We start from the raw sequence: 26,089 nt of genomic DNA on the forward strand, positions 1-26,089 counted from the left end.
GCTGCCCAAGTAACTTTCACTGTCTCTGTGTCTGCTCATGACATCTAGAGTGTAAGATCTCACAGGCAGGGCCCTCTCCTAGTGTTTCCTTCCGTAATTATAGAATATTACTGCTTTTAATGTAATTATTATTTTTATATTTTATTTATAAGGCACCACAAGCCTTCTGCAGCATCGTATATAGGGAGTAACAACAAGCAACAAAATTACAAGAGTACATACATATAATGGGTAAACATGGGTGTAAGACAAAGCATGAACAGAGAGGATGACGGAGAGTTGGCCTACATGAGTCATAGGGTAGAGGACTCTGCCCATGAGAGCTTACACTCTAAACAGAGGGGTAATAAGAGACAATAGGAGGAATTTATAGAGCGACGCAGCAGTAGAAGAACATTTTGTGGGGAAAGTTAGTCTAGTTGCTGCATTCAAATTAGATTGTAGAGGTGGAAGTCTGGTTGGGAAAACCAGGAAAAAGGGAATAGTCAATGTGGGACATAATAAGTAGTGTGCATATTCTAGAATTGTTTCTTAAATGTAAGTTTCTTGGATATATATTGTATTGCGAACAAAGGAGAGTCATAATTCATTGCTTCTCTTAATACAGTTATGTCAGTTATTACATTATTATTATTATCAACAACTTTGGGTATTGTCTTGCTATGAATATGGTCTTTTTGGATTCCATTTTGTAGTTATCTACTTTATTTAAATAACGCTGTGCATTCAGGCTCTCCTTTTTTTGCTGTCAGTGTAGAAAGGAGCGCATCGGGGACAGGACAGGCTGGGAGAGGGAAGTTTGCTGGATATACCCCTTTTAGTAAACATGACACAGTGGGGTTTCTGGTTCTCCAAGGTTCGTGGAGGTTGTGTCCTCCTCAACCTGCATTCATAGAGGTCGTATCACCGGCATCCTGCGTTCATGGAGGTCATATCACCGTCATCCTGCATTCATGGAGTTCGTATCACCCTCATCCTGCGTTCATGGAGGTCGTATCACCGGCATCCTGCGTTCATGGAGGTTGTATCACCGGCATCCTGCGTTAATGGAGGTCGTATCACCGGCATCCTGCGTTCATGGAGGTCGTATCACCCTCATCCTGCGTTCATGGAGGTCGTATCACCGTCGTCCTGCGTTCATGGAGGTCGTATCACCGTCATCCTGCGTTCATGGAGGTCGTATCACCGTCATCCTGCGTTCATAGAGGTCGTATCACCCTTATCCTGAGTCCATGGAGGTCGTATCACCCTCATCCTGCGTTCATGGAGGTCGTATCACCCTCATCCTGCGTTCATGGAGGTCGTATCACCCTCATCCTGCGTTCATGGAGGTCGTATCACCGTCATCCTGCATTCATGGAGGTCGTATCACCGTCATCCTGCATTCATGGAGGTCGTATCACCGTCATCCTGCATTCATGGAGGTCGTATCACCGGCATCCTGCATTCATGGAGGTCGTATCACCCTCATCCTGCGTTCATGGAGGTCGTATCACCGGCATCCTGCGTTCATGGAGGTCGTATCATCGGCATCCTGCGTTCATGGAGGTCGTATCACCGTCATCCTGCGTTCATGGAGGTCGTATCACCGTCATCCTGCATTCATGGAGGTCATATCACCGTCATCCTGCGTTCATGGAGGTCGTATCACCGTCATCCTGCGTTCATGGAGGTCGTATCACCGTCATCCTGCGTTCATGGAGGTCGTATCACCGTCATCCTGCGTTCATGGAGGTCGTATCACCGTCATCCTGCGTTCATGGAGGTCGTATCACCCTCATCCTGCGTTCATGGAGGTCGTATCACCCTCATCCTGCGTTCATGGAGGTCGTATCACCCTCATCCTGCGTTCATGGAGGTCGTATCACCCTCATCCTGCGTTCATGAGGATTGTGCCCCCGTAACCTAAAATATGTATTAAATCATACTTTATCCTTGCCTACTTCCTGACTCTCCCATCTGGGATATCCCAGAGGAGGGCAAGTGCAATGGCGCGATCACAGCATTTCCCTTTGGAGGGTGGAGGCCGAATCGTGCAATCAAGGTCCCGCTGTCCCTCCCACTTTGCTTGGAAGTGGGATGGGAAGGGTGCACTGCACTCCCAGAAGAGGTACCCAGAAACCAGTAGAGAGTGGGCAAGTAGGACATACTTATCTCCCATCAGGAGGGGAGCGGAAGGAAGGTATGAAAGAACAATGTTGCCATTTGCATCGTGATGTGTTCAATAAACTATCACATTGTAGAAAAGTTGTGTTTACTGTAATGTACATTGTAAGTGTAGAAAACATACCCAGATACACAGTTACTGGCCAAAGGGGGATACAGTTGAGATCGAGACAGGATGTTCCTTGTAAAATAAGTAATGCATCTCTCAGAAGTTGGAAAAATATTTGACCGTGTGCTCTCCCACTGTGTGTAGGTAACGAGTACTCTCTTTAGAGTATAGAACGTTTCCTTTATTCTATAAACTTCCTAGTGTTCATCTTTCTACATAGACATACTGAGGGATGAGATACAACAGAGTGATCCGAATGCAGCAGACAGCCGGGCCTCCCTGCAGAGGCATTGTGTGTGTTTAGCTCACATTAACAGCCAGTCATGTGTCTGCAGCCATTACTCCCCATAAGGTGTTTTATAAACAAGTGACAGAGAGCCCGGCCAACAGAAACATCGGCCGTGCCGGCCTTTCCTCATCTTCATGCTCTGTCAAAGTCAATACAGACCTGTTACTTCATTCACCCGCTGCAGCGTGTACATGTTTGTCTTGCTGCAGTAACGCTCTTCATCTTTTTGGCAGCAAGTTTTTTTTTTTTACAGCGCAATGATCACTAAATTAGTTTGATGCAGCTGAAGAAAGAAAACCCCCAATAAAATATGTTAGTAGACAATCAAATTTTAAAGAACGTAACCTATAGTAGGAATCTGACATCTAAGCCTAAAGTAGAAGTTAGTTTACATACAAGAGTTATTAATATACACATTTATTAATACATATATGTGTATATGGATGTAGAGGGGCATTTTTCCTGTGCACAGCAGACTTCCTGTCAGCAAAGTGTATTGACCAAATTGCAAAGAGTCTGCATTGTCCATGCTGATGACAGCAGATTACACAGTAAATGGAGTTATGGGAATCTTTACCTAAATACTGCATATCTGTGAATGTTACAAAGGCTGTTTCCCAATGGATCAGTTTGTAATCTTAGTTCTGAGGCCCTTTAAAAATGTGTTTTGTGTATGATTCATTAAACGCTTGTTTGCGATGCGCAAACATATATTTTATTTACATTTATTTTGTCATAACTTAGAGAAAAGTCCATCTAAAGCAGTGATGGGCAAACTTTTTCAGGAGCGGGCCAAATAAAAAAGAAAAACTTTAGGCGGGCCAATATAATTTATTAAAAAACTCAAATATCGAAATATATAATCCAAATCTTTTGAGTGATTGACATACGAAGTGTCCTTTTAGGAAGGAGGATGAAGTGTAATGGAGGAAATAGCTGGGAAGGCATAAAAATGAAGGTTCTGACACACAGGGTCGGCCCTAATAATTTTATGCATATTTTAATGACATTTTTTAAAATATTGGCGGGCCGGATAGAACCTCTAAGTGGGCCGGATCTGGCCCGCGGGCCGTAGTTTGCCCATCACTGATCTAAACCATACTTGCCAACTTGTTGTAGTTGGCGTCCGGGAGCTGCCGGGGGGAGGTGGGCGTGCGGGGACCCAAAAATCGCGTCATTTCGCGGGGCCAAATGCCGTGATTCTTGGAGACTCACGGCATTTTGGACCTAATTCTGGGATTGCGGGAGATTGCCATACACTCCCAGGAGACCCACCCCGAATCCGGGAGTCTCCCGGATATTTCGGGAGAGTTGGCAAGTATGATCTAAACAACAATTGTATGCTAAACCCAAATGATAAAAAGCTAAATATTTAGGCCAAAACTTAGTAGCTGGCACTTTTAAGAAGAAATATTTAAAAGTGCATAGTTCCACAGCTAAAAAAAATATTACTTCAACAAATACCATTTAACTTGAATACGTAACAATAACCAGTATATAATTGCCAACAATATTGTGTATTATACAGCTCAAATGTCCAGCACGTCATACCAGTCATGGCTCCGAAACACAAAACACTTTTATTCCACTGCAGGGGACAGGAACCATTCAAACCGGTTTATAAGGCCGGATTCAGTTCAGCATGAGGTCCAGTTGTGGGCACACTCGCGGTTATTACGGTACAGAAATCTCCACTCATTTTTGTTGGCACTTCTATGAGATGAAATTTCATCCTGAACAACTTCACGGAATGGCATTCCACGAGGCTCCTACAAGACTTATCACCGAATTTAATCCACCCCTTAGGGGCTGATTCAATTCGGCCACGTTATTTTAGGATTAACTTTGCGTTAGTACTACTACCTTTAATACAGTAACTTTTAACCCAGATTTTTACTCACAGCCCCTAGAGGTGTGAGCAAAAATCAGCGTTAAAATTACCGTACTAACGGTAATGCTGTGCACTTTTACGGTAGTAACGGTAATAGTGTGAATTGAATTGGCCCGTTAGAATTGAATTGGCCCCTTAGAGTTTCAAATGGAAAATACGGTTCTAATGACTTTCCATCGATGTCCTGCAGAAGTGGATGTAATTTACCACTACTGTCCTAGGGGGAGTTGGATTGTGGGTTGGAATATAGACGGAAGAAAATAATCCGGTCACCAGGTTAAATTATTTACTTGCCATAGTAATCTAGTAAAGAGATAACTATGTTAGAACTGTGCTAGTTCCTGGCTCTGGGCAGTGTGTGTACAGGCACTGTGCTAGTTCCTGGCGCTGGGCAGTGTGTGTACAGGCACTGTGCTAGTTCCTGGCTCTGGGCAGTGTGTGTACAGGCACTGTGCTAGTTCCTGGCTTTTGGCAGTGTGTGTACAGGCACTGTGTTAGTTCCTGGCTCTGGGCAGTGTGTGTACAGGCACTGTGTTAGTTCCTGGCTCTGGGCAGTGTGTGTACAGGCACTGTGCTAGTTCCAGGCTGTGAGCAGTGTGTGTACAGGCACTGTGCTAGTTCCTGGCTCTGGGCAGTGTGTGTACAGGCACTGTGCTAGTTCCTGGCTCTTGGCAGTGTGTGTACAGGCACTGTGCTAGTTCCTGGCTCTGGGCAGTGTGTGTACAGGCACTGTGCTAGTTCCCGGCTCTGGGCAGTGTGTGTACAGGCACTGCTAGTTCCTGGCTGTGAGCAGTGTGTGTACAGGCACTGTGCTAGTTCCTGGCTCTGGGCAGTGTGTGTACAGGCACTGTGCTAGTTCCTGGCTCTTGGCAGTGTGTGTACAGGCACTGTGTTAGTTCCTGGCTCTGGGCAGTGTGTGTACAGGCACTGTGCCAGTTCCTGGGTCTGGGCAGTGTGTGTACAGGCACTGTGCTAGTTCCTGGCTGTGAGCAGTGTGTGTACAGGCACTGTGCTAGTTTCTGGCTCTGGGCAGTGTGTGTACAGGCACTGTGCTAGTTCCTGGCTGTGAGCAGTGTGTGTACAGGCACTGTGCTAGTTCCTGGCTCTGTGCAGTGTGTGTACAGGCACTGTGCTAGTTTCTGGCTCTGGGCAGTGTGTGTACAGGCACTGTGCTAGTTTCTGGCTCTGGGCAGTGTGTGTACAGGCACTGTGCTAGTTCCTGGCTCTGGGCAGTGTGTGTACAGGCACTGTGCTAGTTCCTGGCTCTGGGCAGTGTGTGTACAGGCACTGTGCTAGTTCCTGGCTTGGGCAGTGTGTGTACAGACACTGTGCTAGTTCCTGGCTTGGGCAGTGTGTGTACAGGCACTGTGCTAGTTCCTGGCTCTGGGCAGTGTGTGTGTACAGGCACTGTGCTAGTTCCTGGCTTGGGCAGTGTGTGTACAGGCACTGTGCTAGTTCCTGGCTCTGGGCAGTGTGTGTACAGGCACTGTGCTAGTTCCTGGCTCTGGGCAGTATGTGTACAGGCACTGTGCTAGTTCCTGGCTCTGGGCAGTATGTGTACAGGCACTGTGCTAGTTCCTGGCTCTGGGCAGTGTGTGTACAGGCACTGTGTTAGTTCCTGGCTCTGGGCAGTGTGTGTACAGGCACTGTGCTAGTTTCTGGCTCTGGGCAGTTAATGATTACCGATACAGGAACATTTTCCACAGTGCTGTACAATCAGAAACACAGACTGGACATACAACAATGTAGTAAGTAGGTATTGACGCTCTGTCAATGTCCTGGGGGTAAGTTCTACTGCAGGGATCCAAAGTAACAAATACAGATAAGATTGTAGCACTCGGTAGATGGATGAACGGATATACAAAGAGTTGAAGATGAACAGCTGTTTAGTATAATAGCTGCCTCCCTGGCATTTTGGCTGGCAGAAAAACAGCAATATGAAATTCTGAACGAAATCAAGTTATCTAAAAGCAATCTGGACACACATAATGGGTGCTGTACACATCACAAATTAGGAGTATTCCTAATCCCAATGTATACAAGCGATAAATCCAAATATTAAAATACTGTTAAATATGACATTTTATAGCACCATAATATACTATTATGCAAAATGCTGTAATGAGATTTTGCCGGGTAAAATTACAAATCAAGACAGCATTTGTTATAATTCAAGATACAACAAACAAACAAAAGTAGTTCTTTAAATGTTATTCATTACGTACCCCCTTATGTACATATTCAAGGGCTGGATCCAGACCTCAATCCAATGTGCCACAATATATAACATAATTATTAATATGTTACTACATCACCCACTATTCAGCAGACTCTCCAGGGGTTCCTACTAATAATGCTGCGTGAAAGTAATGTCAAAACATGCGACACCCGGGACTTCGGAAAGAATAAGAACATCAAGATAATAAAAAAGGAATATAAATGGTCATCGTAATCTAAGCCTTTAGGATTGAATGTAAAGCTTCGCTTTTAAGTATTTTAACCCCATCACCTCCTGTACGTGGTCTAGTGACCTGTTCAATAACTTGAACATGTCATTATGAGCTGGAGACCTGTAGGCGATAAAGGTAAATGAAGGGTCAGGGTAGATCGTTGAGTGGTAGATTTATGTTTAGATTTAGAACGATGTATGAGTATAGTGGTCTACACAAAATATAATAAGCCATAATTGGAATCTGATGGCACATAGGCAAACCGAGGGGGGGGGGAGTTTCCTAGTGCCTGGAAACTCCCCTCCCAGCCTGGGGTACTGTATACTTGGCCTGGGGTACTGTATACTTGAGGTGGCTGGACCCTGCCCCGGGACCAGCCACTTTGCAGATTGTGTGCAGATAGTTTCTGTCTGCACTGTTCACAGCCATCTCCCCCCAACAAGTATTGAAAGCAGCAAGAACAGGTAGGAGAGAGCAGGACAGCCTGTCAACTATTCTGACACACTTGGTCAGGACTTTGTCCTGATTGTAGGGACATTTGGGAGGTATGTCTGGCTTCACACGGCTCTGCTCAAAAAGGGAGAGCTGTGTGCCCCTAACAGTAGTGGACGCAGCATTGCCTGTGTATATTATGGGGATAGGAAGAGTTGGAGAGCAGCAAAGCACTGTCTAAAATTATAGCTACGCCGCCATGCATGCTGGCCACGCCCACTGGTAGCATGGAAACCCTTCTCTACAAATCCTGCGTTTGCCCCTGTGGTATATACAACAAAATATGTAAATGACATTGGATGAGCTTTAACCAATCCCTGCTGACACATCTGATCACTTTTCCAATCATTAGAGCATTGTGCGCAGCTTAAACAAAGAAATGTCGCAATCCATGGTGATCCGGAGAACAATAAGTACGTGTCCTACAATTTGATCATCAGCCTTCACCAAAAAAGGCAAATAAGTTCTTCTGTTTCGTGCTATAACAGGCACCTGGAATTCTATAACATTTGGCTTTTTCAGGATACTCTAATATCTATTTAACTCATTCTGTCTTCAGGCAGATAATAGATTGCATTCATGAATATAAGGTATACGGCTACATAGATCCTTTTTTTTTTTATCAGCTTTTGATCTTCCATAAGATTGTGTCCTTCTCCAATGCAATCAGCCTTCTGGGATAACCCCTTTTGATAAGTTTATCACCCATTTCATCAAAGCTTCGTATCATTTTATTTGGTTCAGTGACATTTCTTTTCATCCTACAAAATTGCAAGAAGTAAGAGACTTTTAATGGACTCGGGAACACAGCTAGAATAACTTTACGGTTTCCATCTTTACCTGTCTACAACAACTGTGGACTTTGAAAGGTCCCTTATCTGTAGAGCCGTAAGGCAGCAGAACTCTTGTTGGTGTAATATTCTTCTTCTCTCTTTCTTACCTCTTTCTTTGCAATTATTTCCACATATCTAAAATATATATATATGACCCTTTTTCCAAAGTCTTTAGCTTTGCCTTGTCTTGATCCGAGTTGGAAGTAGACAACCTATGGCTCTGCAGATGGGACTTCTAGGTCATCCACAACTTGGTAGTATAGTTTGCTTAATCTTGCTATGAGGTCCCAGTAAGATTATGTTGGCTTGCCAAATAGTTTAATAAATATTCTCAGTGAAGGTGTTTTTATAAACTTCCTTCCTTAAAGATAACATTTTACCAAGATGTTTTCTGTCCTTAGAATGTGACCTCAACTTTGGTGTTTTCTACTGTTTGTCACAATCAACACAATGGAAATCCCTGTTCTGACTCTACTCTGTTCTCTACAGTCTAATGCTGGCTTGTTTTGCTGGACACCTGGATGTTGTTGAGTATCTAAGAAAACAAGGAGTGTCTTGGGACAGCCGAGATAAGAGTGGTTGTACAGCCATGCACTGGGCGGCAGACGGAGGTCATTTGAAAGTCATTCAGTGGATGATTAATGATGGCTGTAAGGTACAGTACCTAGAACCATTTTATTTATGCTTTTATTCAGGCACAAGTTAGTATTTCAGTTCTCTTGATCTATCAACCTCTTTAAAAAGGTGTTGGATTGTCAGATATTGTTGAATAACGCTGCATTACCACCTAAATATATGAACATTTAAATGAGGGGGTGTATGAGCAGGAGAACCAGTCCGAATCAATATAAATGTTTGAGGCTTCTGATTGGTCTACCTGCTCACACCTCTTTTATAGCACCACACAGCCTGGTTATGGAACAAGGCTGATAGATGAACCATGGAGTCCCGTGAAACACGGATGCAGCCCCCAGGGAGGGAACAAGTTACTCTTACACGGACCACTCTAAGTAGAAAATCTAAATTTTCCTGAAATATTATGACCCATCCAATTAGCAGCGCTGATCTTAAACATGTTTCCGCTTAGCACTGTTGTGGACTGATTGTAATAGGCATTGTGCTATCTCTGGACACACTAAAAATATTTAGTGAAAAAAATACTACGTATCATACTTCCCCCAATTTTCTCATTTGGAAAATCTAGATAAATTAGGTAACGCCCCAAATGTAAACTCAAATCACACCCCGAACTGGCCATGCCCATTTCCATACATTTCCCGGTAGACCATGACCCCTTTGCTGCTAAAAATCGTGACTATCCCAAAGTAACTCCGAAAGAGACTCCGTCTCCTAAGCGTTACGAGTGAGTATTGGTTGTACACGATATGTCCAGGCATTAAATTCCCCAACATTATTCTTTACTAAGCCCTGCAGCCAGGTTGTCTTTCAATGGGACACCTCAGTCTAAACTCGCTGAATGAAACACAACACTTTTTAGGTTTCATTATTTCCAATACGAGTGGTGGAACCTCTGAGATAAGTATACAGTATGGTGAGCATGGGATCTAACACTTCTCTAGTACAGGGCTCTAATTCCTCTCCCTGGAGCAATTGGGGGATACAGCGACATGTTTCTCATTATCATGATCTAACGCAGAGTGGGGACGAGTTTGAATAACCCATTTGCATTACTACAATTTAATACAACTTGTACGGAGAACGTCAAACTTGCAGCCTATTCAGTTAACACTGAATATGTTGCCCTGCATAAGTTCTTTATTTGTATGTGTGGACAACGGTGCAGTAGGCTGGATGGATAACATTCTGGATACACAACTCCAATTCTCTTGATTTGTTTGCTGAATGCATTTTTTTTTATACTTGCTTTGATCATATTGTTATGTGTATACTGACTACCGAATGGTAACTGCCATCGGTATTGCTGCCTTTCATAGGCTGAAACCCTTATAACGCAGCAAGCCTGATAGGGGCTAAGAACCACGGACAGGTTTAAATTGGTATTTAAATGGAAGATAGAGAGTGAGAGTGGTCCGCAATTTGGGGGAAGGGAATCAAGACCCCAATGACCGTGTCACCCTGCTCAGTTTGTAACCAGCTACAAATAGTCACTCGTGTTGAGCAGCTGTACGGTCACCTGTGTGACCTGTGCCCAGATTATGTTCTTGACTCATCATTTTTATTTTTTTTAGGTTGATGTTAAAGATTCTGGTTTACACTGGACCCCACTGATGCGAGTTGGTGCGATAACTGGGAATACGGATGTGGCAGAGTGTTTGGTCAATGCTGGCGCAGAGGTCAATGCCAAGGACAAAGATGGCAAAACCCCCTTAATGGTATGGATAGAATGGTCTCTGCACAGTCTCCTCATTTGTTGTATAGCCTGTTAAAAACAGAGTGCATTGTGGTACGGAACACTGGCTGTTGTTCCTTCATCCATATATACTCTACTGATATATATAAGAATCGACTTAGCAGTAGGGTTGTAAATGTATCAGAATAACTCACTGATTTTATAAATTAATATAGGGAGAACATACAAAGACATACTAGTAGATGAATTTGCTGCTATTAAATTGACCTTAGGGACTGTCTGTGTGTGTGTATGTCAGGGAATTTAAACTGTAAGCTCCAATGGGACAGGGACTGATGATGATGATGATGATGATTAATGTCTATGAGTATGTCTATTTGTCTGTATAATATATTATCTATTCATATATAAATATCTATATACCTGGATAACTCTAGGGGCTAGATTTACTAAGCTGCGGGTTTGAAAAAGTGGGGATGTTGCCTATAGCAACCAATCAGATTCTAGCTGTCATTTTGTAGAATGTACTAAATAAATGAAAGCTAGAATCTGATTGGTTGCTATAGGCAACATCCCCACTTTTTAAACCCGCAGCTTAGTAAATCTAGCCCTAGGTCTCTCTCTGTCTAACCATCTCCAGGACAAGACCACTTACAGTAATGTCATGTACAAGTAATTCCCCAATTCCCATAGAAAGTAACACTGTACTATATGCATGTAGCATGAGGTTTTACATTCATGTTTTTCTCCTGTGATTCTCAGGTTGCTACATTAAATAACCATGAAGACTTGGTCCGTTTCCTAATACAGAGAGGTGCAGACTGCAGCATCACAAATGAGGTATTGAATAGCGCAGGGTGAGACGGTGTTCTGCGGCTGTACCAGGGGACTGTAAGATAAGCTTCTCTTTCTTTTCATGCAGTATGGGATAAGCATCGCAAAAATGGCTAAAGCTTTCAACAGACAGGTAAAGAGATGATGGTCTCCGCTCTAGAATGTATCCTGTACCAAAAAAGCTCTTACCTCACTTGTTGCTTTCATTTCACAGAACGTCGTGGGGGTGTTAGAAGACATGAAGGAGGAGATTCGGTAGGGGAGAAGCCTCTGTATCCATGTATAATCCATGTGTGATTGTAATGGACGCTGAAACATCAGACTCTTCGCTATGATTATACATTAAACAATCACTGTTTTACACAGCACACCCACACTGCAATTCTGATTTATTCTGTATAAACGCGTCACGGCCTACATTTTTATAAAGATGCCCAAATCACATGACTTCCAGAATCTGAGCACGCTGATCTTTATAAGCTCCTGAGCTACACCTGGTCCGGGGATCTTGGTACCCTGTATAGACTTAGTAGTGGTGAAGGTTTCCCTCTTTGTGGGGGTGATGCGTACAATGTACGTATTGGGCATGTTGCACTCTGTCTCCTTTCTATTGTGTCAAGAACGACTATATGCTTAGTGTATGCTTTGTGATCTGTGTGTGATATAATCAGATAGATGGGTCTCTATAGCATATGCTTATATCCTCTACATGTGGGATCCCTGGATCTGTATCCTAAAAGGAAATCCAGCCAAGAGGAAGGAGAGAAGGGCCCATAGTGAAGAGAGTCGCCATTACAGGGTCAGTGTCTTGTTTACGTACACTTTGGGCCTGATTTAAAGTTGGACGTAAGTTAATGGGTATGTGCAGTAAAACGACATGGAATTTAGAGTTTTGAGTAAGTCACACTGGCGGCTACCTGAAGAGGTGTATTAGGGGCATACAACTGACTTACAGCAGGGGCGTACACCTAATAGTGTCACGCCCCTGAGGATGCAGTCTACTCTCAGTAATCTAGATACACTTATGGCTACTTGATCTTTGGTGTAAAGACATCTGCTGCTGATGGTGATCATCATTAGCACATGTCTTTACCACTAAACAAAGAAAGAAAAAGTTAAATGTAAAAAAAATAATAATCTGGAGCTGATTTTCCCTGGGGAAGCGGAAGCACAATTTGTTTATGGGATTCATCCCTTCGCTGACCAGGTTGGGGCAGTTTCCCACTATAATAAATAAACCACACACTGCGGGTTAACAGTGTGACCAGCCTGCCACAGCCTGGTGCTGGTTGCAGATTTTTGTGGTTACTACCTTAGGGTTTGTGGGTTTCCGTGCTGGTGCCATTTCTTTTTTCTTCTTTTTCACTTTAAACGCCTTTCATCATCATCAGGGATCATCATTGGGATGATTAAGATGAGGCTGAGATTGCCGTGTACTTGCACTGTATTTACAGTTGGAGTTTCAGTTGATAACACACACACAAGTACGCAATTTTGAAACCTTTTTTACTTGTAGATTCGGGCCGCGAGTTCTAAATGAGGCACTTTGTGCCAATATGTATCAGTTATTGAATAGGACTTCCAGACTAAGCTTCTATTGTTAGAGGGAGATTAAGTTCAACGCATTGTCTGTCTGCGCACATTGCCACCTATTTCAGCCACACTCAATTTTCTGCACATCTCTATGGGACGTGAGGAGCAATTAGCAGAGATTTCAGCTACACAGAGACACATCGCACTGAATTCAATCTCTCCCTTAGTGTCCACTGAGTTAATAGAGGCCGTATTAGTCACATAGTTAAATATGAAGGTATTTTTTAAGAAGAGGATTCTTATTACATACCTGTAGTGAATGAAGAGGCATTGAGGAAGTAGGACATTCATTTCAAACTGCTAGATCCTTGTTAGAACTTTGGCAAAAATTAAAGTCCATCTAAGTTTTAGAACTGAATAGTAAAATAATAGAACCAAAGTGGTAAGATAAATAAAGTGTTTTATTTTGGGGACCCTGCTCCCATATACAGTAAAGAGACTGTTGTAATTTTCGTCGCGGCACAAAGTATTTCAGGAGATGACTGCTGACCTTATAGGAAGCGGTGTTATGTTAATGAGGGAGGGCTGCATCAGATGTTTTATTAGCAGTACAGTGGAAAAAGAAAGGTATACAAAAAACATAGTCAAAATATATACAGTGACATATTGTAATCAATATTTTCCAGTCCCATAGTGACTGACAGTCCCTTTGTACTATGTGACCTGTTTGTCCAGAGTATCTATAACTGGGGAGTGTCATTTCAAAGGCTCTAGAATAAAATTTAGTAGTATACCCTTGTTCCAAATCGTATTTCTTCATCTCGCTGTAAAGGTGAACCGTCGCCTACATTGGAGGCAGATACTTGTCGTTACACTGACACTCAGCCTATTTAAGTAACAACTAGCAACATCATTGATCAGCAGTGAATTGATTGGCCTCATGTTCGTGAATATTGGTTCAACTCACAAATGGCTGCCTCCACTGTGCGAACCTTATATTTTATTTTGTGAAAAAAAAAAAAAAAAGAAATGCACAGACTTTTGTACAATGATCCATGGTTTATTGATTGCAAACTTGCAGTGAAGAGATATTACCAGGGTTTGTTTATATATAACAGTGGTGAAGGGTAACATAGCAGAAACAAATACTATCCAATAATAGAATTTTCCATGTAACACGTCTTAAGCATAATACACGGTTAGCGCAAGCATGATTTCATGTATGGCTCATAGAAGCGGATATACCAGATTATTTGCTTTCATAGCTGGTGGTAATATATAACAATTTGCTGTCATAAAACAATTTCTGCAACACACCTGGTAAATGTTATACTGTATATTGTCATTGTGCCTTGCTGTGTGTGTTATTATTCCTAGATACTATTCTCATGTTATTGTCCCTAGATAATATTCTCAGGTCATTGTCCCTAGATAATATTCTCAGGTCATTGTCCCTAGATAATATTCTCATGTTATGTTCCCTAGATAATATTCTCAGGTTATTGTCCCTAGATAATATTCTCAGGTTATTTTCCCTAGATAATATTCTCAGGTTATTGTCCCTAGATAATATTCTCAGGTTATTGTCCCTAGATAATATTCCCAGGTTATTTTCCCTAGATAATATTCTCAGGTTAATGTCCTAGATAATATTCTCAATTTATTGTCCCTAGGTGATAATCTCAATTTATTGTCCCTAGGTGATAATCTCAGGTTATTGTCCCTAGATGATATTCTCAGGTTTTTGTCCCTAGATAATATTCTCAGGTTATTGTCCCTAGATAATATTCTCAGGTCATTGTCCCTAGATAATATTCTCAGGTTATTTTCCCTAGATAATATTCTCAGGTCATTGTCCCTAGATAATATTCTCAGGTCATTGTCCCTAGATAATATTCTCAGGTTATTGTCCCTAGATAATATTCTCAATTTATTGTTTTAGATAATCTCAATTTATTGTCCCTAGGTGATAATCTCAGGTTATTGTCCCTAGATAATATTCTCAGGTCATTGTCCCTAGATAATATTCTCAGGTTATTTTCCCTAGATAATATTCTCAGGTCATTGTCCCTAGATAATATTCTCAGGTCATTGTCCCTAGATAATATTCTCAGGTCATTGTCCCTAGATAATATTCTCAGGTCATTGTCCCTAGATAATATTCTCAGGTCATTGTCCCTAGATAATATTCTCAGGTCATTGTCCCTAGATAATATTCTCAGGTCATTGTCCCTAGATAATATTCTCATGTTATTTTCCCTACATAATATTCTCAGGTTATTGTCCCTAGATAATATTCTCAGGTTATTGTCCTAGATAATATTCTCAGGTTATTGTCCCTAGATAATATTCTCAGGTTATTGTCCCTAGAGACTATCCTCATGACTTCTGCTTATACTGAATAATCAGTGGCTTGTCCCTCTCCTGCTAATGAAATAGGGCTGGTATAAAGTTGTTCACAAAGGTTAAAGCAGTATATTAGGAGGGGATGTGTATCCCCAAAAAATTAGTCATCTGAAGGACAACTCCTTTAAACATCTGCATAGTCCTGTGTTGATACCTGTAGGAATATTGTAACAGGAGCCTTGAGATGATTGTTCCAACATTCAGCAGTCCATACTTCAAAGTCAATTTGGAAAAATAAGTGTCTGACGTGCGTGGTAACCGGCGCTGGCGGTGTGTGTGTGTGTGTGTGTGTGTGTGTGTATGTGTGTGTGTGTGTGTGTGTGTGTGTGTGTGTGTGTGTGTGTGTGTGTGTGTGTGTGTGGAGGGGGGGGGGGGGGCGGCAGTGGAGGATACATCCATTTACATGATATTTCTATATTTCTAGCGTTAAAACACACTAGTAAATGCATGACTGTTTTATGCCAGTGTGTAAGGGGCCTAATATTTACATTCAATGTTACATGGACCTTTCTGCACTTACAGTGTTCAGTCTGTTTTCGATACAATGTAAACATTTTCATTCATCGTGCAATCAGTGTGTGCATTTTGTACTGGGAACCAAATGGGTAAAACTTGCGGCTTTACATTCACACTTGCCTGCCAAAGATCGCATAAGGCATAGACCAACAAATTATAACCAGTAGTGTATGTTCACCTATAAACCATGGCTGTTCCAGATCGTATCACAGAAGTCACATCTCCAGCATGTACAGTACCAGCACAGTTATTTCTCTTCAGTCATTAGACATGAGCTTAGATCAGAGATTACAATTTCTTTCCTCTATTCCTATACATATCCACTATAAATGCTTAGAAATAACTCTGTATTAGTGATTGTACCACACATTTGTTTATATTTATGAGCAATAGTTTCTAGTACTTGGTGATGTTTGGAAGCTATAAAATAGATGATACCAATATCTGTGTAATCTGATATTCTGAAGCTTGGAGCCTTTGTAAGATGCCAAAGTTCAGGAGTTAGCTCATTGCTGTCCTTTGGGGGGAAAGAATAATGTAACACATATGTACAGCTAACAAATTGAAGATGTGTGTTGTTCATGCATGGCTAACTAGGGGTGAATGTGTAATGTAAAGGGAGTAATTCATCACCCGGTAAAACTAATAATAACAGGGAATTATGGGCATTTCTGTAAATAGGTGTTGCAATTATATTATTGTGTCTGATAGAAGCAATAGCTGTGCTGTCTCGTAATAGTGCATTACAAATACTGTGTAACAATATGCTACTTCTATGGTCATTGTTTGCCTCTATTCATAGTGTTATCATTTAACTTCAACAAAACGACACAGATTATGAAATAACACAATTCAAGGAGAACAGCAGACCAACACCAATGATGTCATTTAACCCCAGTGCCTAGCTATTGAAACTGTAGTGGTTGTTGGCCCAGGGGCCTCCAGCACTACAGGAGCTGCTCACTCATGTTGGTAGTTAGTTCTCCAGGCATAAAAGCCTAGAGAAATGTGAAAGCAGACACTGGATGTCGGCGATGTACCTGTACATAGGTGAGCACAGCCTGCCTACTCGCAGATCTCTCCAGTTACCATTATCAGGGTGAGTAGCTGCAAAACCACCTCAATGCTTTATTCAAAAATATTCTAATGTGATTATTAGCAACAATACAGTCAAATATAAATCGATGGCTGTAGATAATATGAGATTTAGCACCGAAACTGTAAATACAATCAATCTATGAAACTCTAAAATAACATTTCATAGTAAACGTTTTAGGTTGAAACAATAACATTCCATAGGATACTCTTTGTAAATAACTCTTAAACGTTTTCCTTTTTGTCCTGGAAGCTCATCAATTGTTCCCCAGATACTTCAGGTAAGATTGTCTGTACATCATACTGGTAGTTAATTAGTAGATGGCATTAATCTTTGTAAACATGAGCATCGATCTGGGAACCACAAAATGATATGCTTTGGTATGGTGGGTGCCATTTGTAAACCTGGAAGTTTATTTAAACATCCTATTGTATAATAATTATATCCATGTGATATAATATGGCAATAAATTATAGCACCTATTTCACAGGACTGTTCCGGGACTGGGTGGGGGTACACCCGTGAGACCTTAAATTATAGTTCTAAATACTAAGACACTTTATGCCACAAAATGTAACCTCTGCTCACTGTCCGTGCAGAGTTTGTGGAAACTTCCCTGGTTAAATATTCCTACATCTAACTCTGTAGCCGTGGTAGACCAATGTGGTGCTTCACTACTCTTAGTCCCAGCATACCTGGCTAGCCTTTGACTCTTCCCGTTCCAAAACAACCAAAGAGGTTTCCTACCTGTGCCCTATATTGTTATATTGACTTACGACCCTTTTAGAACACTGTAACATGAGTAAATGTCTCTACCAAATGGTTTAATGACTAAATAATACTTGCTGTAAATAAATGCTAAAAATGGAAGGCGTGCAGATTTTACAGTTAAATCCTCCAGTTATAGAGTGTACGTATTGATCTATACATGATGACAAGATCTTCCATACAGTATACTATAAAATGGTAAAATGTTTCAAGTGTACTACACATTATAAAAATATTTCCCCCGTTTGTGGAAAGTCATCTTTGGTTAAATATATCTAGCCCAATGCACTGCACTGTACTAAATATTCAACATAAATTAATAATTTACAAAAGTACCTGAGCAAGTACATACAGCATAGCACCATTGGCGACAGCTCAGTCCTTTCAGAATATGTCAATTACAGTTTTAAGAAATTGATAAAGTTCCATTGACTAAGTAAACCAACTTCGACTTGTGTCAGAACGTAGTGCAAAATTCAGACAAGGCCTCAGATGGTCGTCTCAGTTGAGATGGGCAGGTCTGAAGATTGGTCGATGCGGTGGGAGCTTTGGGGCGGGTCTGAAACGAAGCAGAACAGTTATCAGGTTTTAATGTTACTCTTTTGTAGTGTATATTTTCTAGGTATATCTAGCAGTTTAATTAAAAGGACACTGCATGGTAAAAGAAAAATTATATAACAGTATTTCCTATTAAAATGCAAAGATCCCTTTCTCCCCAACCTTAAAAAACCCAAAATAAGTAAAAGCCCAAGATTTATGCTCTCCTTCCACCTCCATTCATTGTCCCAAGTTACCACATACTTGACCTTCCCTCTGAGATCTTTTCTAAGGGTGGCAAATGTGATTTGTACCTTAGGAAATGGGAAGGATGCGGAAGAATGTCCTGCTCCCCTGGGAGACCTACCCGTAATTCTTGATTCTCCCGGATATTCCAGGAGAGTAGGTAAGTACTATTAGTCTTACCCCCATTTGTGGCCCCAGCAGGTTTATTGTTTTTTTAATACTGCTATTTTCAATGTCTGCTCTGGTTAATAAATTCACAGTATTATTATGATCATGACTTGTAAGGTGCCACAATGCTCTGCAGCGCCGTAGCACAGTTTAACAGGGTTATAATAGAAAGTTACATGAATCTAGTAGTACTCCCAGGCAACAAAACAAACTTGATTCTTGGTCTCTCCTTCCGCGTGAGCCTCTCCCCCCACCCCTGCTTCCGCGTGAGCCTCTCCCCCCCCCCCTGCTTCCGCGTGAGCCTCTCCCCCCCTGCTTCCGCGTGAGCCTCTCCCCCCCCTCTGCTTCCGCGTGAGCCTCTCCCCCCCCCCTGTTTCCGCGTGAGCCTCTCTCCCCCCTGCTTCTGCGTGAGCCTCTACCCCCCCCTGCTTCCGCGTGAGCCTCTCCCCCCCTGCTTCCGCGTGAGCCTCTCCCCCCCTCTGCTTCCGCGTGAGCCTCTCCCCCCCCCCCTGTTTCCGCGTGAGCCTCTCTCCCCCCTGCTTCTGCGTGAGCCTCTACCCCCCCCCTGCTTCCGCGTGAGCCTCTCCCCCTGCCCCTGCTTCCGCGTGAGCCTCTCCCCCCGCTTCCGCGTGAGCCTTTCCCCCCCCTGCTTCCGCGTGAGCCTCCCCCCCCCACTTCCGCGTGAACCCCCCTGCTTCCGCGTGAGCCTCTTCCCCTGCCCCCTGCTTCCGCGTGAGCCTCTCCCCCCCGCTTCCGCGTGAGCCTTTCCCCCCCTGCTTCCGCGTGAGCCTCCCCCCCCCACTTCCGCGTGAACCCCCCCTGCTTCCGCGTGAGCCTCTCCCCCCCCCCCCCTGGTTCCGCGTGAGCCTCTCCCCCCCCCCCCCCCGCTTCCGCATGAGCCTCTCCCCCTCCTTTCGTGGCTTATCATAATGTAAGATCCAGGAATTAATAGGTGAGGAAGCTTCTCCATGGCTTCTTGTCATGGTTCTTGACTGCTAACACTATGGCTGTGCTGATGGAAATCAGATGAGGGACAACTGTTATGTAACACCATACACTTGTATATCTCACTTGAAATGGGTCCATTGACCAGTTTTAGCTGGGATATACTGAATGTATTCTATAGTAAATAACCTCTTTAACCATCGCACAATGGTTTCCGTCTCCAGCAGAGCCACTATCTTTAATGTTATTCTGCCATAATATGTCTTCCTGCACCATCCTGTTCTTCTTGTGTCCTTGTAAACCTCCTGAGGGGCATGTTTGGACACTGTTGCACACTGATTGTGCTGCAGCCCACAGCATCCAGTTGCTTCATTTTTCTAAATTATTCTAAAAAAATAATAAACTCTCAGTGTTAGCTTTATCAAACCTTTTATAAAGGAAAAGTGGAGGTGTTGCTCATAGCAACCAATCAGATTCTAGCTGCCATGTTCTAGAATGGATTAGATAAATGATATCTAGAGTCTGATTGGTTGCTATGGGCAACACCTCCAATTTTCCTTTATAGAAGGTTTGCTAAATCTACACCTCAGACTCAAAATGATGCAGATGTCTTCTCCGGACTTGACAAGTATCAGAACAATTTAAAGAGTTTACCCCCTTCTTCCCAACTAGCATTTCTGGAGGACAGAGAGCTGTTATCATGATGTAATCACAACATGAGGGTTTATTTCAGACAATTATTGGGGTGCAAAACCCTGAAAGTGCGTTCTCAGGACAGTGATATCTGGATAATTTTGCAGATGAACAACTGTATCCATCTTCTAAAAATCTTCACTCTGTAGAACACGAGCAACTAATCTTCACTGCAGTTATTCAGGGGGAGCCGCTTGGAGAATGCAGAACTAGTAATGATGGAGGTAAAGCTTCAGATATGACAGCAAAGAGTTCTGCAACTATTTTTTTATCCAAAATAGACTGAAATGAGCCATCAGCTTCTAGTTTACAGAAAAGTGTGAAATACACAACGCTTTGAAAGGTTTAAAAACACGTACATAAAGGCTGTTCCCAAACATAATGATTTTTTCACTTGCACTGAAAATCCCTGTTTAATTCATTGTAGGTGTTCTAGCACCGCAGTGGGAATGCCATTTGTATTACTGAATAAACAGCCTCCACAATGCAAAGACCACACACTGCAATAAATCCAACAGCCTGGGGAACCTTATAAAGCAGTAATTTGAACGAGTACATTTTGTTTTTCAGTCTTTTAAGTTTGTTTGTTTCCTGCACACTGTAGATCAAGTCGGTAATACACTTGTGCATTAGGAAAGACACTAATGAGAGGAATCTAAGCAGAGGATTTTCCTATCCACGTACTCCATAACCAGGAGCAAAGCACAGTCTGTCCTCTCATCCAGTGGGCAATTATCACTGTGCAGTTATTACCAGGACTGTGATCTTGTATCTGATGATATCCTTGGCGCTGGCCTATGGGAGGACTTGGGCAGATTTAGGGCGCTCATTGCTAATTGTGGGTTAGTTCACTCAACCTTGTACTGAAGTATAAAAAAATAAAAATTAATTTTTGCAGGACAGGAATATATAAAGGGATGGAGAAGGTACATTTACAGGGAGTTTCCCAGCTCTATGGAAGGGTTCTCAGCCAGTTTCTCCAAGTCACCTCCACGGTCCTGGAGATCAGGTCTCGTCCCTATACTCATAATGAGATGTATCTATCACCTCCCATTTGTGCTCCTGCTGAAAGCACATTCCTAGGTGTACTAAAACATGTATTAAAAAAAATAATAGTCTTAATGCCCCTCACAATTAAGCCATAATTGAGGCTAAAGCTGTAGTTAAGGAGACAGACTGGAACGTTAAGATGAAGGAGGAGTGATCCTAAGGTGTTAGCTGATTGGTATTTGATGTGACAGTTTTACTGTTCCCACGACAACCATGGAACTTTGGGGATGTTTCAGAAGACTGCGCAGTGAGTGACCTTGAAATGTGCTCGACAGACATGTTGGCACAATATCGCACATAAATAAACCGTTGCTGGAGTGCAGATTATGAACTTTATTGGCCTCTGGGTCTATGGGATAGAACGCTGCAGATATAATCTCTGTCTTATTAGACACAGATCATCCTTCTAAACAGCAGTGAGGACATTACTTGTGTGTCCTCCAGTCACTGGGGGCAGCCTCCAGCTGAGTGCTTGCATTCCTAAAACTTAATGGAGGCAGACAAAGGCCCTGGTGAGCACAAGCCTGTATGTTGCAAGCCAGAATTATAAGAAGTTTAGGCAGATGTTATATGTAATGTCACAGTGATGCTGCTAACCCTGTCCACATATCTTACACAACCTTCCTTATGTCCTACAACTGCTCACTGATTCTTAAGAGCATGTCATTTTACTGACCAGAGTGTAAACTGTAGCTCGGTGATGGGCAACGGGCTAGTGTGCGGGCCACCAGCGGCCTAGGCAACAGGCCAGTGTGCGGGCCACCAGCGGCCTAGGCAACAGGCCAGTGTGCGGGCCACCAGCGGCCTAGGCAACAGGCCAGTGTGCGGGCCACCAGCTGCCCAGGCAACAAACTAGTGTGTGGGCCTCCAGCTGCCCAAGCAACAAACTAGTGTGTGGGCCTAGTGGGAGGCAGTGTTACCTCTCAGCAGGAGGTCATCCTCCATGGTATTCTATGTGTCTGTGTGATTATACAGATTGCTGTAAACTGCATCTAAATTCTATCTTAGAAAATGCATAGGTACCACCACCACCACCGGTAGACTCTGTAGTGTATACCATCTTACACTTCTGGAGTGTATCATCTCTACCACAAGGGTAACAGTTCATGTCAGGACTACTTTTCTCACATACATAGCAGTCTGCTTACAAAATCATACATGATGCATATTCCCTGCTGTGTTCCTGTGACTACAGATAGCAACTATACTCTACCTCTGTTCCCCGGCTGTCCTGTTTCAAGCCAACACTCTGTCTGCTACCCAGCAGTCCTGATTCCACATAAGTGGTTGGGGGAGCCAGCCACAGTCGCCAACAAAGAGGTGCTACAGCAGCAATACACAACACCCAGAAGTAAGCTGTTCCAGATGCTGGTGAAGGAGCCTGGTGGTGGCAGTGGGTGGTCTCCTGCAACTAGTGCACGGTTGGCACTTGCAGTTGGCAAATGTCTGGTGGTTGAGTAGCACCAGTAGGAGTGGGCAGTAACGGCAGGTTACTGACTGTAAGTGGACTCCAAAACCACAGATAAATTGTTGATATGGAAAGACCAAGTTAACAGAGTAAGCCTATGACATCACAGTTTATGGCTGGGGGCCAGCAGTGAGACAAATTACACGGTGGTATGTATGTACAGTATATGTATATATATACAAGTTAACCCGTGCATGATACTCATGCATTCTAGTCAAATCAAGCTACTTAAGGTGTTAAAAAGGTTCTTGTCATGCATTTGGGCCTTGCCCAGGCCTCCTCAGGGGAAGAGCGTTACTTCCCGACGCAAGCGCCCTTTTTTAACGTGGTTTTGTCCACATGTCACCACCTCATCATTTTTCTCCATCACCTCATCCTTCATCTTCATCGCCACATCCTTCATCAAGCTACTTAAGGTGTTAAAAACTCCCCACTGTCACCCCCGGCAACCACCAACCACTCCCAACTGTCACTTCTCCTTCAAGAAATATATAGGTCATTGTATAACTCTGCCCAGCAGGTGGCGCTGCAGCTTGTTTTTTTTCCCCACACACGCCACTAGGCATTTATATAGTAGATATATGTGTATTTATGTGTGTGTATATATATATATATATATATATATATATATATATGTATTTGTGTGTGTATATATATATATATATATATATATATATATATATATATTTTTATCCTGTTACAGAACATATCTGGAAACAGGAGTCTGAACAGTGACATTTGGAGGCTGCCCTTTCACCTGTAAACATTCACCTTTTCATGGGTGTACTATGTATTGGGGGCCGTCAGTAATGATTTTTCAGACTCTGCTGCAAGAGCCGAAGGCGACTTACAAGTCAAAACTGTTTCTGATCCAACTCATTTACAGTCCAGTGTTCCTCTGTTGCCTGAAGCATGAAACTTTACAAAAAATAAGAGGTACACGGAATAAAGCTGAATTTCTGTCTGCAACACTTAACCCACACAATGCACGGTAGCAGAACTGAAGCGTGTTAGAAGCGTGTCTATGCCACTGGTTACAGCCTACCTCACAGGCGTGATTCTAGGCACTTCTCCTTGATGTTCATACACCGCGCCAGAGGCACCATCGAATTGGGCACTTTTATTCAAAGGATCCGCTGGCAGTGGCTTCTGCGGAGGTCTGGGTATGTACGATCCCTGGAAGCAAAACACAAGTCAACATTTGAACCCTATTGAATAACATTGTGACTGTCAAACACTTAGGATTTTACAGTTTTATAGGTAGAGACATGAACAGTGTGTGATCTGTACGGTATCTTATTAAATATTTATGGTTGATCTTTGGAGAGTTTGTCAAGATGGTTGTCACTATGTTTATGCCGAGATGTCCTTAGATGTCTTTTAACTCTGCTGTGAACCAAATGAAGTATTGTCATTTATCACGGTTTCAAAATGATGTTCTAACCAAGGTTTACATTAACCTATAGATCTGTATTTTTTTTTATTTGTATTGATGTCGTAACTTTGTGATTGAGAGAGAAAGAGAGAGAGTATGCAGGGCTGTGTCTAAAACCTTTATGAATCTTGAAAATGGTTACATATGTTCTCCGCACAGATGCTGCAACTAATTTGGCAACATAAGTTTTGTTCTATGCAATCAAATGCTGATCGGATTTGTTACAAACAGCCACGGGGATCTTCCATGCATGCAGGGGCAGGCTGGGCTGGGGGCAAGGGGCCATCTGCCCCCAGCTGGTCCCATAGTGGGCTACCTTGGGTTGCCCCACCTGAATTTTTTTTCCATTTAAAGTAGTCTGCAGACTAGAGTCTTGCCCCCCGGGCTAAAATTTTTCAGCCCTCCCCTGCACGTGTGGGGCTAAACTAACCGCAGATCTAGACAAACGTGCACATTTTTACAACACAGTTCCTGTGTTATGGTGTTAAAATATCTTTTTAACATTATTCACAGTTGAAAAAAATGCTTTACTTGAATAATAAAGCATTTTTTTAAAATTGAATATCTCCCAAGGTGACGATGACAAAAGGAGGATTGCTGTGGTACTGCCTTAATCCTTGTTACATAGGACTTCCCATTCTTATGCTGCAGAAAGTGAGATGTTTATAGTAACCTTTGTCCTTTTCACGTGAGACACATCACAATGTAACATGCTCACATACTGCTATTCTAGATTTAAAGGAGCATTAAATAAACTGGTTTACCAGTTGTTGTGGAACTACAAGTCCAGCATGCCCAGCCTCAAATTTAAAGGACCACCGTATATTTGCCTGTTATTTTCAATAAATACATCTGCTGTTGCCAGGGGGGCGGATCCAAGCATTTGCTCTACCTGGGGCGATTTTAGGGGGGGGGGGGGGGGGGGCGATTTAGGCCCTGCCCCCTTTATGATTTCTAAGGCTGCCGGCGGCTGCACAGTATGTGAAGGTCCGCTCGGCAGTGACAGAGTGCTGCCTGGCTGCTCTGATTGTGTTTTAAACACAATCAGAGCAGCCGGGCAGCACACTGTCACTGCCGAACGGACCTGCACAGTGTGTAGCTGTCGGCAGCAAGCCCCTGCTAGGAGGGGCGATTGCCCCGATCGCCCCCCCCCCAATCCGCCACTGCCTGTTGCTTTAATGTATTTAGCCAATTGTTTTACATATTAATCTCCTACTTTTGAAGTATTTGCAGGGTTGATGCTTGAACTATTTCATCCTCAGTGTAAAAAGCGACGGCATAGAAATCAGCACCAGACGTGGAGTTGTCGCGCAGTATATTCCAGCTTTTATGCACCCTTAAGCTGGGTACACACTACAGGTTTTTTCACCCGATTATCGTGCCAATCACACAATATATTAACCAATAGGTCCCATATTGCATTAATGTGTACGATCGTGATTTATCGTACCAAAACACATCGTATCGTTTGATTTTATAAGGCTTTGTACACATTACAGAAAATTTCTCCCAATGTGATAACTTTAACGATTTTACCAACGACTGAAAGTACCAATCACCATGTCCGATTCATGTGTACACACTATACACATTTTACAGATTTACCTTCATATCTGTCCTCTTCATCTGTCATAACCATCGGCTGAAAAGATGGTGACTCTGTAAACTCTATGGAGATTTTGGGGTAAATGCATCAAGCTGCGGGTTTGAAAAGTGGAAATAGGCAACTATAGCAACCAATCAGATTCTAGCTATCATTGTTTAGTACATTCTAGAGAATGACAGCTAGAATCTGATTGGTTGCTATAGGCAACATCTCCACGATTCAAACC

General features: G+C 42.7%; 2 protein-coding genes across 9 annotated transcripts in view; one reads left to right on the top strand and one right to left on the bottom strand.

Moving 5' to 3' along the window:
- The window catches only part of FANK1 (fibronectin type III and ankyrin repeat domains 1), a 97,033-nt gene extending 72,891 nt beyond the window's left edge, over nucleotides 1-24,142 (top strand). Inside the window, exons 6-11 of one of the 3 annotated variants that reach the window (XM_075215992.1) lie at nucleotides 8,720-8,885; nucleotides 10,441-10,584; nucleotides 11,325-11,402; nucleotides 11,485-11,529; nucleotides 11,611-11,651; nucleotides 23,526-24,142. In XM_075215992.1, coding sequence (XP_075072093.1) covers nucleotides 8,720-8,885; nucleotides 10,441-10,584; nucleotides 11,325-11,402; nucleotides 11,485-11,529; nucleotides 11,611-11,651; nucleotides 23,526-23,550 — 499 coding nt within the window. In that variant the 3' untranslated portion in view covers nucleotides 23,551-24,142. Of the gene's footprint in view, nucleotides 1-8,719; nucleotides 8,886-10,440; nucleotides 10,585-11,324; nucleotides 11,403-11,484; nucleotides 11,530-11,610; nucleotides 11,890-23,525 lie in introns of those variants that run through there. The other 2 variants (XM_075215990.1, XM_075215991.1) reach the window with 2 other exon arrangements.
- Nucleotides 15,733-26,089, bottom strand: part of ADAM12 (ADAM metallopeptidase domain 12) — a 399,327-nt gene continuing 388,970 nt past the window's right edge. For all 6 annotated transcript variants that reach the window (XM_075215979.1, XM_075215980.1, XM_075215982.1 and 3 more), the window contains 2 exons: nucleotides 23,868-23,998; nucleotides 15,733-18,274 (listed from right to left, as the gene is read on the bottom strand). In XM_075215979.1, coding sequence (XP_075072080.1) covers nucleotides 18,217-18,274; nucleotides 23,868-23,998 — 189 coding nt within the window. In that variant the 3' untranslated portion in view covers nucleotides 15,733-18,216. The remainder of the gene's footprint in view (nucleotides 18,275-23,867; nucleotides 23,999-26,089) is intronic.

This window comes from Mixophyes fleayi, chromosome 6 (genome assembly GCF_038048845.1).
Source record: "Mixophyes fleayi isolate aMixFle1 chromosome 6, aMixFle1.hap1, whole genome shotgun sequence".
In the NCBI taxonomy this organism is placed as follows: Eukaryota; Metazoa; Chordata; class Amphibia; order Anura; family Limnodynastidae; genus Mixophyes; species Mixophyes fleayi.